Source organism: Homalodisca vitripennis, chromosome 5 (genome assembly GCF_021130785.1).
Source record: "Homalodisca vitripennis isolate AUS2020 chromosome 5, UT_GWSS_2.1, whole genome shotgun sequence".
NCBI classification, from domain to species: Eukaryota; Metazoa; Arthropoda; class Insecta; order Hemiptera; family Cicadellidae; genus Homalodisca; species Homalodisca vitripennis.
Window position 1 is genome coordinate 97,289,934 of NC_060211.1, and position 13,128 is coordinate 97,303,061.

The 13,128-nt window shown below is 31.9% G+C and overlaps 1 protein-coding gene across 1 annotated transcript in view; it reads left to right on the forward strand.

The window, feature by feature from the left end:
- Positions 1-3,530: 3,530 nt before the first annotated feature.
- The window catches only part of LOC124362556 (sodium/potassium/calcium exchanger 3-like), a 30,275-nt gene continuing 20,677 nt past the window's right edge, over positions 3,531-13,128 (forward strand). Inside the window, exon 1 of the mRNA XM_046817173.1 lies at positions 3,531-3,684. Within this exon, the coding sequence (XP_046673129.1) occupies positions 3,585-3,684 (100 nt within the window). The 5' untranslated portion in view covers positions 3,531-3,584. The remainder of the gene's footprint in view (positions 3,685-13,128) is intronic.

Sequence of the window (13,128 nt, forward strand, 5' to 3'; positions counted from 1 at the left end):
ATCTCGAAATATTAAGTCTAAGAAGCATAAATCGTTTACAAAACAAGTAAAGAAACTGTTGCTCTTTTGTATTATCTAATATTTTAATTTTTTATTTGAAAATATTTTTGAAATCTTAGAATAATGAAATCGTGACTAACACATTTGTAATTTAATGTGAAGATTTAAATATTAACATTTTGTATTTTATGAAGTCAAATGTACTGGATAGTGTTATAATACTATCAAATATACTGGATTATTGGAAATATTATGAATATTCTTTTTACGCTACAGAGCTGTGAGTTTTATTAAAAATTACAAAAACACGTGATGGGTAGGTGATTTTTTACCATTGTTGGCGATTTGCTGTGCACCTGATGAAACAATAATAACCTCTTCATCTAGGTTTTACTGAAGGACTGCTAGGTTAGTCCAGGTGTCTTTGATGAGGACAATAAAATACAAAACTCATACTCCAACCACATTCACAGCATACTATTATAAAGCAGTAAACTTAACGTACTCTGTAAAACGTGGATATTTTGAATGTTGCTGATACTCAAGCAGATAGTGTGTGGAAAGCTTGCGTTTAAATAATACGAAGACGATCAGAGATAGAGGTAATCAATCATTTTTGGGTGCATAATTACTTATTTTAGAATGTGGATATCTAAAACCTCCGTACAATTGCTATCACGTTAAGCCCTCATATCTTCGATACTCTGGAAAATTTCGGCTAGGATCTAAGGAGATAGAATCGATTATAAGCAAAGCTAAACAATATTTGAATAGTAAAGTCCGTTCTGCTTTCAGAGGGATAGAAAATAAAGTTTTGTAGGTAGTAAGAACTATTTTTATAAGTTTTATGTATTTTCATTTTTATCCTTTTCATTGTCGGAGAAGGAAAGTAAAACTAGCAATTACCAGTGGCTTTTCACGCGGTTTCCTATTGAATAACAGGTACGTCACAAGCATATCCCTTTTAATGGGTATGGTAATGAGTGAGGATAATTAATAAGATGTTCAAAAGGTAAACAAAATTGCCAATAGCTCTTAATTCAAGTTAGCGCGTGAATAAGCATTTCTGGTTCGAAACAATATTATAACTCTTTCGCCTTGTTTTCGTAGAGTTTTCCATGTTGCCACGATCAAAAAATATATGCTTATTAGGTCTGAGAATTCGACTTTAGTCGAAAAGTATATATTTCCAACCCTTACTATCTTCTTCCAGTATAATTTTGCCCCATTTTTCTTTTTGCCCCAGTAGTATTTTCCTTATTGCCTCGTTTAAGACTATACCGCGTATACAAACATAGGTCTGAAAAGTCTACTTTGGTGAAAAAGCGACAAATTTCGATCATTGTAATCTAATTATTCCGGTATGAGGTATTTCCGGTGCTTAGTATCGTTTGTGATTTTACGCTGACGATGAAAGTTATTGATGTATATATCTAAAAAGCCTTCTGCGGTCAAAAAGACTCTTTCCGGATATTGTAATCTACCTCGGGTCTAAGGTATTTGTACTGTAGTAACGTTAGCCTTGTAGTCCAGATTAAGAAAGTATTAGCACATGTTGGTCTGAAATATCTTTTATATATAGAGATATTAGTATTTAATTAAATTTTATGTGGACAACACTGTTAACATAAACTGAAACCATGTTTTAAACAATACTCTATTTGGAAAATATAAAGGTCGAATGCGTTAACGATTTTTAATCAGTATTAAAACACTTTTACATTATATACTACGTAGTGAATAGTAAGCCTAGGCTCTGTGAGTGATTTTCATTGTTACATAATAATTTACTACTTCATATTTAGGTATTTAAATATATTATTTATCTTTGAATTTATTCAACTATTTGGACCAGGTCTACCTTATTTTATATAGTTTTAAACGGATCAAAACCGCTTATAAGTTTAAATCATAATCAATCTAATTACATCTTTCAACAAATTTATTATTGTTTTAACTATATGTACTTGTTTATATTTAAAGCAATATAAAGGAAAACAGATATGGAAAGGTACCCATAACTATTGTCCATCTGCTGTATAGAATTAGTAGATTTTTAACAAAGAAAGTATTTCACTTTCAAGTTACCGGACTAAATATACAGAATATCGGCTGTTTAAATGTACTGGAGTCGAGGGCAAAGGCCAAGGTTGCTCCGCTGGATAATGGTGGAGAGCGGGGTTATAATTGGATAATGAATACAAATTAGATAATGAAATAAAAATTTAGAGAAGTTATTTAAAAAGTTTATTTACATACAGGCTCAGTCGGTAGAATCATGTAGATTTGTTGACCATTTAAAAATTATGATGATTTATTTTAAAAGTACAGGATTCCAGCGACATTTGTAGGACTGTTCCTAGGCATATAAAGGATGGAGTGAACGTTTAAAGTTTTGCAGCCACCATATTGAATTGCATACCTCACTCAAAAGAGACTTTATCAAGTTTGATCTTGTTTCTTGGCGATCGAAAGCTATCTTACAGGATTTACATTAGGGTCTATTCGACATCTCAATAACCATTTGAGATACAAAAAAAACCAGTTTATGACCAGAAGTATTTAGGAAATGTGTTATATATATATTTCCATACATGGTTAATTTTTCCTTATCTCCATAAATAACTAGTTGTGCTTATTGTAATTTTCAAGGCCGTCATTCATATTGGAACAAAATGGCGTTATAATTTGGTCAACAAACCTAACCAAAATATTTATATCATTAGTAATTTATCTTTTATTAATTTATTAAGATTAAACTTTTTTTGTCTTTTTGTGGTATATTGATTGTTTTCAAACGCCGTGTTATGTAGCATTTACATGTTATACCTACGTATTAAAGCCAAAGCCGTCACGCACTCACTAATCCAAAGAGGTTGAAATGGGGTTGCAACCTATAGGATAACTAAGCTTCGGGTTCAACTTCCCGATGTAACAGAAAGACTAAATTAGACACACGCACCTTATAACAAAAATGTTGAAACAAAAGTAGTTTAGTATGTTTTGAAATAAATGTACCAGCACTATATTTTGTTTTAAACCCAAAAAGAAGTTGCAATAGAATTTAAATTTAAGAATATTTTCTAGAGTGGTGAAACTCTAGATTTCCCTCAAGTAGTGAAATTTAAAAACTCAGCTGGAATGTTCAAAAGCTTTATATTAATATAAAATGGATTTTGGTACTAAAACATAATTCTTGTACTTTTGAGTTTTAACCAATCTGTTAGATCACGTGTTAATATTGGTAATCTTGCAACATATCAGGTGGCAGCAGGTCTGAGGATTCTATACTTTGTCTTTGATATCTAGGTACTTTAGTTTTTACAAGAAGGAATTATAAATTAATTAACTTTCAAAACATATTTTGCGACTGCCACTTGACCGTTGAAAAGGAAATTAATATTCTATTCCAATCACTAATGAGTTACCTGTACTTCAATGAATCGCTATCAGTTAAGCTAAGTAGGCTATTATATCGGCTTTGTGCATAGTGCTAATTACAGAAGCGGGACTTGTAGACCTAACCTAACCTCAGGTGAGGAGTGATCATTCGCGCGGTGTTCGTTGTTGTTGCCACTGCCACCATGATTAGCGTGAGGTTCTCATTGGTTGTTGTCGCAGCCTTCTCAATAGCATCTGTGCATTCCGCAGTCGTTGACGCTGACTTCACAACCAACCAAACGAGTAAGTGCGTTTAGTTTTAAACATTATTAAAACATATCCGTGTATCTAAATGCAATGTATTACACTAAATGCTTTAGTTAGACGTTTAATTTTTATTACTAGCCCAGATGGATGATATGAGGTACCACTCTGTTGGATTCATTTACAGTTCATATTCAAATAGTTTGTTTCGTGGTCTATTATTATACATAACTTATTCAGAAACTCGTGACATTTTACTTTTTTACATACAAAGAATAACAATTAATAAGTATTTAACAAATAATACAATACATATATTTTTACGCTCATATCGTAAAAGATTTAGGCCTAATATGGACGATCTCTGTTAAAGAAATGATTTATTTCATACAAGTGACTACGAAGTACAACCTTTCAAGCTGCCTCTGTTGATGCTATTTTTAAGAATTCATTTTTCATAATATACATTTATATTCAAGTGTGTTGTTGTTCTTATTGCAACAGAGAAAAGCTTTTTAATGCAGCATGAAATTCAGTTATAATTCTTTTATACCACCCAACAATCTTACAACTTACATTGTTCTGTATTTTCAAATTTCTTTGTAATAAGGATTGTGTATATAATACGTTTCTCCTCATAAGTATATTCAGGCAGTGATTAAGTTTTAACGTTTCGTTTACTATTATTTCGACAGATAATATCAATCAATAAGTAGATACATTATGTAATTGATTAATTCCAAAAGGAAGTAACTAAATTAGTAGAAATACTATATGTGAATAAAGTTTACAGTAATTTAATTATTTGTGATTTACTTGACCTGTTCGTCCGTATAGGTTATGTAATTTCTAGCTGCTTGTTAAGTTGTCTATCTCTATTTGATTTAGTTACATTTCCCAAAGTGGTACCAGCTCCGCTTCATTACTACGTTTCTTGACCTTCGGTATTGGAAATGATTTTGCTCATTCCACCGTTATATATCTTGCTTTTGAAAATGAAACGAAATTACAATAATTTGGAATTCATTAGTATATTCTCTATTGTGGTTATTTTACACTATTACACTGAATGAGATGTGAGAATGAGATAACACCAGCTTAAACCCATTTTGCTTGTAATTGAACATTGTCTAGCAACAGAACTAGTCTTCAAATGCATGCTATATCAATAAAAACGACTTTGACTAAATATTCTTAAACATGGTATAATTTGCTAATTTAACAATTTGGGAGGGATTTGAAAGTACATTTTAACCACGTAAAACACTCCAACTCATTCGGGACTGGAAATTGTTCATTAAGTATTTTTAAGATAAGTAATAGTGTTTTCAAATGTGCTGTATTTGCTGAAAATTTAAAAGTAATTATAGTCATATTTGTGTTGGCTACAAACCTTTCAACCAATTATATACAGTAGAAATTAGACAAAGTATATCGTTTATTTTCGCTTCGTGTCCTTTCCATTCGTTACCTTCTCCTCCAAGACGGTAGATATCAAATATAATCGGTAGATATGGATAACATCGATTATAAGACATAATCTGTAATAATAAATTGTACATAACGACCAATAAATTAAGCCTAAATTTATAAATAGTCCTGGCCGTTTATTTTGTGGTTAGGAATCACACTTTCTTCCAAAAAGTAACGCACAATAAACAGTATGGTATAACAAGGTGTGATACTGTGATACTGAAACGAGCACGCATATTCTTTGCGTGATACCGTTATGAGTCCATCACATCGTTTGCAATAGTATTAAGCAGCTCGTTATGTTTGGATTTAGCGTCACTACGTGTGTTTTAAATGCAATGAATTGTTTGTGTAACTTTAAAAAATTTGATGAACTAAACTCTAGTTTTACGTGTTCTTTATGGTGAGTTTGGCCTATTATATACGACGGATTGACAACGTCATGTAACTGTATGATTTATAGTTGGAAGAGGGCGGTCGTCTGATGCAGAATTATTGTGCAACATGAACATCTTCTTATAACATGTGAAAGGTGATTATTTTACCAATTGAACAAACATTGCATTGTTTGATCAAATGTACTTCTTTGTCACATGGTGCGAATACATTCAGGTGGTGCGTCACCTGACCTTGGGATAGTATCGTATTCATAGCCTTGGGCTATAAATTATAATGACGAAGCGGTACATTCATCGATTACAAGACTCAAGCTCTCCGCAAAATACTGAGTCTTGTTTATTTAAAGCCTCAACTTATTAGTCGTATTGTTAAATGTAATGATTTTTTTACAATTAATAAGTAGAAGATAAAAACCAATTATTCGAAACCAGAAATATATACTACTTTTATCTCAATAGTAGGATGACTAATTAGGAACATAAATCAGGTTTTGTAGCGTCGAGCATAATATAATGGAATTGGCAGTGTTCAGCTCAAATATAATGGTCAACGGCTGCTCTTTGGAACTATAGACCCAGTCTAGACTGATAAAGAAGAGCTTAGACGAGTCGTCAGACGCGATAGTTGTTGTAAATGGTCCAAAATAGATGGTATCAAAAGGGTTAAAAATTTAAATCAAAATTTTTTATGATATCACAGTTTTCTTAGAAATGCCCTTAACATCAGCCGTCAGACGTACGATAAATAGATAATTTTTATAGCAGCGTTTGCCTAAGATACAAAACTACTAAACCATTTTCAGTTATAAGATTGGCTAAACCCGACTTAAGTCTAATTATTGCGTATGATTTAAATGCATCAAACAAAAAACAACGTGATGGCAGAAAATAATTATTGTTTGGTATTTTTAACCCGTTCCAATAATTTTACAATTTTTGCCCCCATAAAAACTAACAGGCTGACGTTTAATTTCATTTTTAGTAAAATTCCTATATTGATTTTACGAAATATCACATTTATGCTTATACAACATAAATTAGCTTTTGGGTTCTGACTAAAGAGCACATAGACCCCATTTAAAATAACAACGGACCAGGTGGCAACAGGTAAACATGGTAATCTTCATAAAACGTTTTGTCAGTTTGCAACAATTTTGTTTCTGACCGAATAAAAGAATCTCACAACTAATTTGAGTTAAAGAAATAATCATCTATATTAATTTACAAAACATTAACGAAGATATATGAAACGCCTATTCCTGCAGTAATTTATATGCTAAATATAGATAAGCTGCTTTATTCTTAGTTTAACTCTCCCTATCATATTTTAGATGTTTATATGGCTTAAGATATTTTAGATTTTAGATTTATATGCTTAGATTTTGACCACCTTAATTTTTATTTAACAAAACCAACAGTCATTCTTTTGTACATTTCGTTTTTACACTCGTTCCTAGCCACTCAAACTTATTTAAACTAAAACTATAAGTGCTAAAAGATCTTTCATGTGGTTATGAAGACCTCTGTAAAACTCTTAAACAAAGAATAATTATCAGAATCACGAGATACTTTATATTCTTAATGGAAGGAGAATAGTACTTAACCTCTCTCATTAGTCCATTGTATACAGGAATCTCGCACATGTACATGGGCTTTTTTAAGATAGTGTTAGCCTACGTTATTATGTCATGATATCAAATGACATGCCTTTAAATTAGTATATGTATAGTGTTACACTATTACAGTTTAGCAAAACCTACGATTGGCTTAGCGCAGGATTGAAATTGTGCTTATCCAACTACCCGGAAGAAATTTCATTTCAATCATATAACATTGTTGTTAAAAGTAACGAGAACTTGTTACTTTTTTATAAATACTATTATTAGTGAGAGAAAAAACCTTCGTGTGTTTTAACATGGTCATGTAAAAATCGTTCCTTGCCAAAGAATGGCAGAAATTTGCACAAAACTGAAGGAAGTGGACAATTCTGGGAGCTGAATAGTGCTGATTACTAGATTCACAGGAGAAACGACTAATGAGCCACATTGTATAGCTCTGCTTGTCAATGGGCTATTTGTGTAGGTGTGCTTGTTTAGTGCGAAGGGCAATCTGAAAACACGCCAATGGCGCTTTGCTTTAGACTTAGTTCTGCTAGAGATTTCAAGGTCTAAGCTGTCAACAACAAAACAGTATCCTACACTTTAGGTTGGGAAAGACATTCCTTTATTCTTAATCAACATTTAAAAATTATATTAATTTAGTTCATTGTAAACTCGGTTATTTCTGTGATTTCAGCCCACTTCATCAAATTATCAATGATATTTGTTATAATGATGTTTTGTTGTTATCCTTTTGTTTGAAGATATGTAGATTTTTGCTATAGTGTTATAAAGTATATTATTTTAGGTTCGTCTGTTTATACGTATTATGTATGTAACTTGCAGAATTTATGCCACTAAAACTACTACCTGTAATATGGTAATTCTTATAAGTAGTTTACTTTATTACAGTACTGCAATTTCAAATGTAAAATGTTCTAATAGGCCAACCTTGAATTTAACTCGTGTATATACTCGTATAATAGCTATTTGCGGTCATTTGTGTACATAAAAATGTCTTAATCAGAGAATTATAAAAATTACACATTTTAATAGGTCGACATTCCTGACTAGCTTACAATAAAAACATCTACAGTTAAAAGCACTTAGTAATGTTTCTGAAGTTTCCCAAGGTTCAGGTATAATTTCAAGATTTATGATGGTGAACATGGTACACTTCACTTTTACTTGACATATTGTTACGGTCATACTTCTGCCTTAATGCTTTTACACATATACTCAAATATTTCCTGATTCGTTAAGACTTTTCCTTACCGAAATTCATCAAAGCGCTGATCTAGCCCCCCCCCCCCCCCCCAACATCCATGTGTAATACCATCCCGTACCAGTTGCGTAGTGTTCAACGGTAATACCCATCTCGTATTTTCCTACGGCGGACGTATTTGGACGCTTTATATGTATATCGACTCAAAAAACTCCTATCACTCAGCAAGTACAAACTAATAGAGAGCTAATATACAATACGTCATTTATTTTATATTACATCTGAATTTGAAAATTTCTTTTCCAATACTTATTTATGAGTAGACCACTCATTTATAGCAACAATTCTAAAACAAATTAACACCGTTATTAGTTTTAGCACTGAAGTTGTGTAGACCATTTATTTATAGCTACAATTTTCTATCAAATTTTCAGTTCATTTTCAAGTAGTGTATATCCATTACCTCTAAAAAATGTATTTAATCTTTTAAACATAAATAATGTGCCTTTTTTCAAAACCTTAGACTTGTTATTGTTATCGAATTTACGTGCAAGTTATAAAGATAAAACTGAAATAAACACTGTTATTAGTTTTAGCACTAAATATGGTGTCAAATTCTCAGCAAATCTCACGTTCCGAGTTTCACCTTCCACTATCAATTCAAGTGGTAACCTACTGGGTTTATTAGTTGACAGTTAATAAACGTGGAGACGAAAAACATATAAATGCCGTATTTTCCAGCTAACCTGTCCTCTAATATATTAACTGTTTGATTACCATAGGGTATTACTCAATCTGACAATACTTATCTTTAAGTAGGCAGAAACGTATGCTTAGAATACGCAGCCAGAAATGAGTTTGTAATGTAATATATATATTCGTCTGTCCTCTAATATATTAACTGTTTGATTACCATAGGGTATTACTCAATCTCACAATACTTATCTTTAAGTAGGCAGAAACGTATGCTTAGAATACACAGCCAGAAATGAGTTTGTAATGTAATATATATATTCGTCTGTCCTCTAATATATTAACTGTTTGATTACCATAGGGTATTACTCAATCTGACAATACTTATCTTTAAGTAGGCAGAAACGTATGCTTAGAATACACAGCCAGAAATGAGTTTGTAATGTAATATATATATTCGTAACCTGTCCTCTAATATATTAACTGTTTGATTACCATAGGGTATTACTCAATCTGACAATACTTATCTTTAAGTAGGCAGAAACGTATGCTTAGAATACACAGCCAGAAATGAGTTTGTAATGTAATATATAATGGCAGTAGTCCTATACAATATCGTATAGTATAAATATTAAATACTGAATAATAATACAAATCTATTGTCGTTTAAAAACAAATAATTAGTTGTTTAACCATTACATACTTTGCTTTGTACATAAAAATGTATATCTATACTTACTTATAATGACTATTCAATGTTACATCTATAACTATTTTATAAATTTTTACTCCATGGGTCCCCTTTATTGGGTTTAAAGATAGACCAATATTATTCAATACTATAATTTTTTATTGATACTAATACCCAAATATGACTTGTTAAAAAACGTTTATAGCATTTTGCTTAGTAGTTAACAAAATAATTAAACTCGCATTTTTCCTATGAATAACCTGTTATTACGATAGACAAAAATCACCATTATATACATAATACTCCTCAACCTGCCAGTATATAATTATGTCTACGTAATTGTCCAAACAAACGACTGAGTAAACAAAGTAAGTGGCTTTAGCAATAATCGCAAGTATTTAACGTTGTTTTACGTAAATATTCGAAACTAGTAACAGGTATGCAGACGTCATTTCCTTATCATCCTTAATTTTAAACAAAAATGTTGTTACTGTAATGCATCACTATCTTAACGATGGACACTTTTCACAAACCAATCGTAAGCCGAGCCTGAATAGATTACATTTAAGTACATTGAAAATCGCTGGTGTGGAGTTACTTATACTATTAGATAGCTAAGTAGCATGCTGCACTTTGTCAGATACATTTCTACCTTAGCCTCAGATCACCACGATGAAGCAGGTGATCTACGTAACACGTTTTTCCTGAATTTAAGCCATTCAGCAGCACTGGTTAAACATTTCGGGGTGTCGAGCACTTGGAATAATTTTAAAATCAAAGAGATTTCAAAGTTCAAGTTTTGTAAAAGTAAGTTGCGTCAGGTATTTCTTCTGTTTTGAGGACCATGAGTTGAAGATGCAGACGCTTCCGAAAAGGTAGTTCAAGGATTGCCAAAGACATCTTGAGGAACACGTTTACGGCATTACGTATTTTGGAGAGTCTGCCCAGCTACGAAAGCTGGTGAGGTTCCTTATTTTGGAGATCCACATTTGGCGTCACATTGTGTATGGTGGCCAAGAAGGACCTTGTTTTATGTTAATGTGATAGATACTCCAAAAAGAGGGTTTTAGAGACACTTTAACTGTAGTGAGAGCACGTGAAAACCGCGAGATTGCAGAGGAGTATAAACAGTGTGGTCGCAGTGACCGAAAGGTGGAGTTGCCTCGAGGTTTTACTCGTAGAACAAGTAGCAGCGGGTCATTGTCAGAGACGGTGGGTAGTTTTTGAACCGCTTTCTATAGGGGTAGAGAAGATTGCTCAACATTATTTCGTTCTCTCCCACTCAAAACACGAAAAGAGTGCAGCACCTATCGGTGATACAAAAAGACTTATAACATTACATGAACAAAAACAGTTATACATCGAAAAAGAACTAAATACTTCAAAACCAATATAAAGTATCCTATTTGAACTCATTTTTGCTAGGGTAGTCTCAAAGGAGAGTTCTTAAATAGCAAAAACGGTTTGCTTAGTAAGATTAACAAAGATTGTAACTTGAAAACACCAAGGTAGTCTTTAATATAAATGTTTCTCAAGCACAATGTGATTAACTATAATTTTAAATGTAAGTTGCACCGAAATTGCTCAAAAATACCAACATTAACTCCAACATGGGTCTCACAAATTCAAAGTAATTGTAATAACTACTTTTTAGGGACTCTGCTTTAAATGCACTTTTATCGAGGCTTTTGTACTCTCTCGCATGCCTAAAGTCCTAAATAATTTATTCATAAAGACATTTAAGAAGAGTTCAATATAATAAATCCATTATGCGAAATTTAAATTCATACTATTGAAACAACAAATTTAAAAAATTTTGAATTCGCAAAAGTATAAAAGTGTTGAGGTGAAAGAATTCAAACATTTTTCTCTTTGTAGTTGAGTTAATGGGTTGTGTTACTGGGGTTTATCGAGCTCTATTTAAAACTGTACTATTGGGTAAATTACAATCCAGGATATAGCTCATGTTTGGTTATTAATTTCATAAGGGTTGTGCGATAATTTTATAATGGTTCTTGAGTAGAAACCTTGGAATTATAAAAATTGCTAAGCTGTTGGGCCTATTATACAGTCTTCAAGTATAAAATGAAGCATTAGCCGTTTATATTTTATCAGTTCCACAAAATTATGAGTTCCCCTCCCCCCATAATTGCATAGCCTACATAGTATTACTCTTAAAATGCCTCATTCTGTAAAGGTGTTTCCTTACATATTTATGCACTGTGATTAGGCCCACCACCCAAGAACATGCACTCTACTCGAGAAGTTCATATTTTACTTAAGAAACGATGAACCAAGGACAAGCTTAGTCATCTTTACGCCCGCAACATTATCTTTTGTGTTCAATGGCTAACCAGTTTGAACTAGCTGTCACTCACCTGGGAATTACACTGAACTATTTAGGTCCTAGCATATGGATCCTGAGGCCATGTGTGCTTCACATGCTGAGCATTTTAATTTCACATTATTTCCTCCTGACTTTAAACCCAGCAAACAGTCACCAATAGAAATAGAAATATTGACATTTTTTGGAAGTTAATACACAGAAGTCTATACAGCATCTTGCCAAAAAATTAAAATGAAATTTGCTTAAAAATAATTACAGTACCATATAATTCGGTCATTTTAACATTACAGGTCATCAATATAATTTAATTTGTTCCTGTAAAAAATACTCGACATTTAGCTATTATTTTTGTTGTATTATTACTTGAATAATAATGTGTATTATGAATAAAATACAAAAATCAATATTTTATCCAAAAAAATGTTTATTTCTATACTATTTTACTGTTCACCATAATCTGTTTATTCATTATGTTAATTTTACTGTTTATTCATAATCTTGGCTGGTGTCATACGATATACAATTGTAGGCGCCACATGTAATACCTAATATGTGTTATCGCTTTTTCAGGGCTGCGTCAATTACAGTGGTAATTTTAACACATATCTGTTTTGGATTGGACCATTGGTAATCAAATTATGCAAAATATTTTCCCCGTCTTATGTAATGTGTAATTTTTTGTTTACACGGTGAACAGTGACATCGTTAGCTAATATTTTTGTCAAAAAACCAAGTTCCATAATCTTGTTTTCTTATCTTGTAATGTGAAGACCATTTCAAGAATATTACTAAAAGTAAAAAATACATAACATTTCCAATTTATTTATTTTTCGGGCGAGGCCTTTCGAAACCGAAGGTTTCCTCATCAGGCGACTCCACAAATAAATATTTACATAATGTTTATTACAATTAAAATACCATATGGTGTAAATATGTAAATACAAAGATTTTGGAAATATTTCAGCCAGTATAACAAATTAGATATGGCTAAGATGTAATTTTTGAATAAATTGAGAAGAAAGAAGACTGGAATTTTCAATAGGGCCCTCTTCATTTCA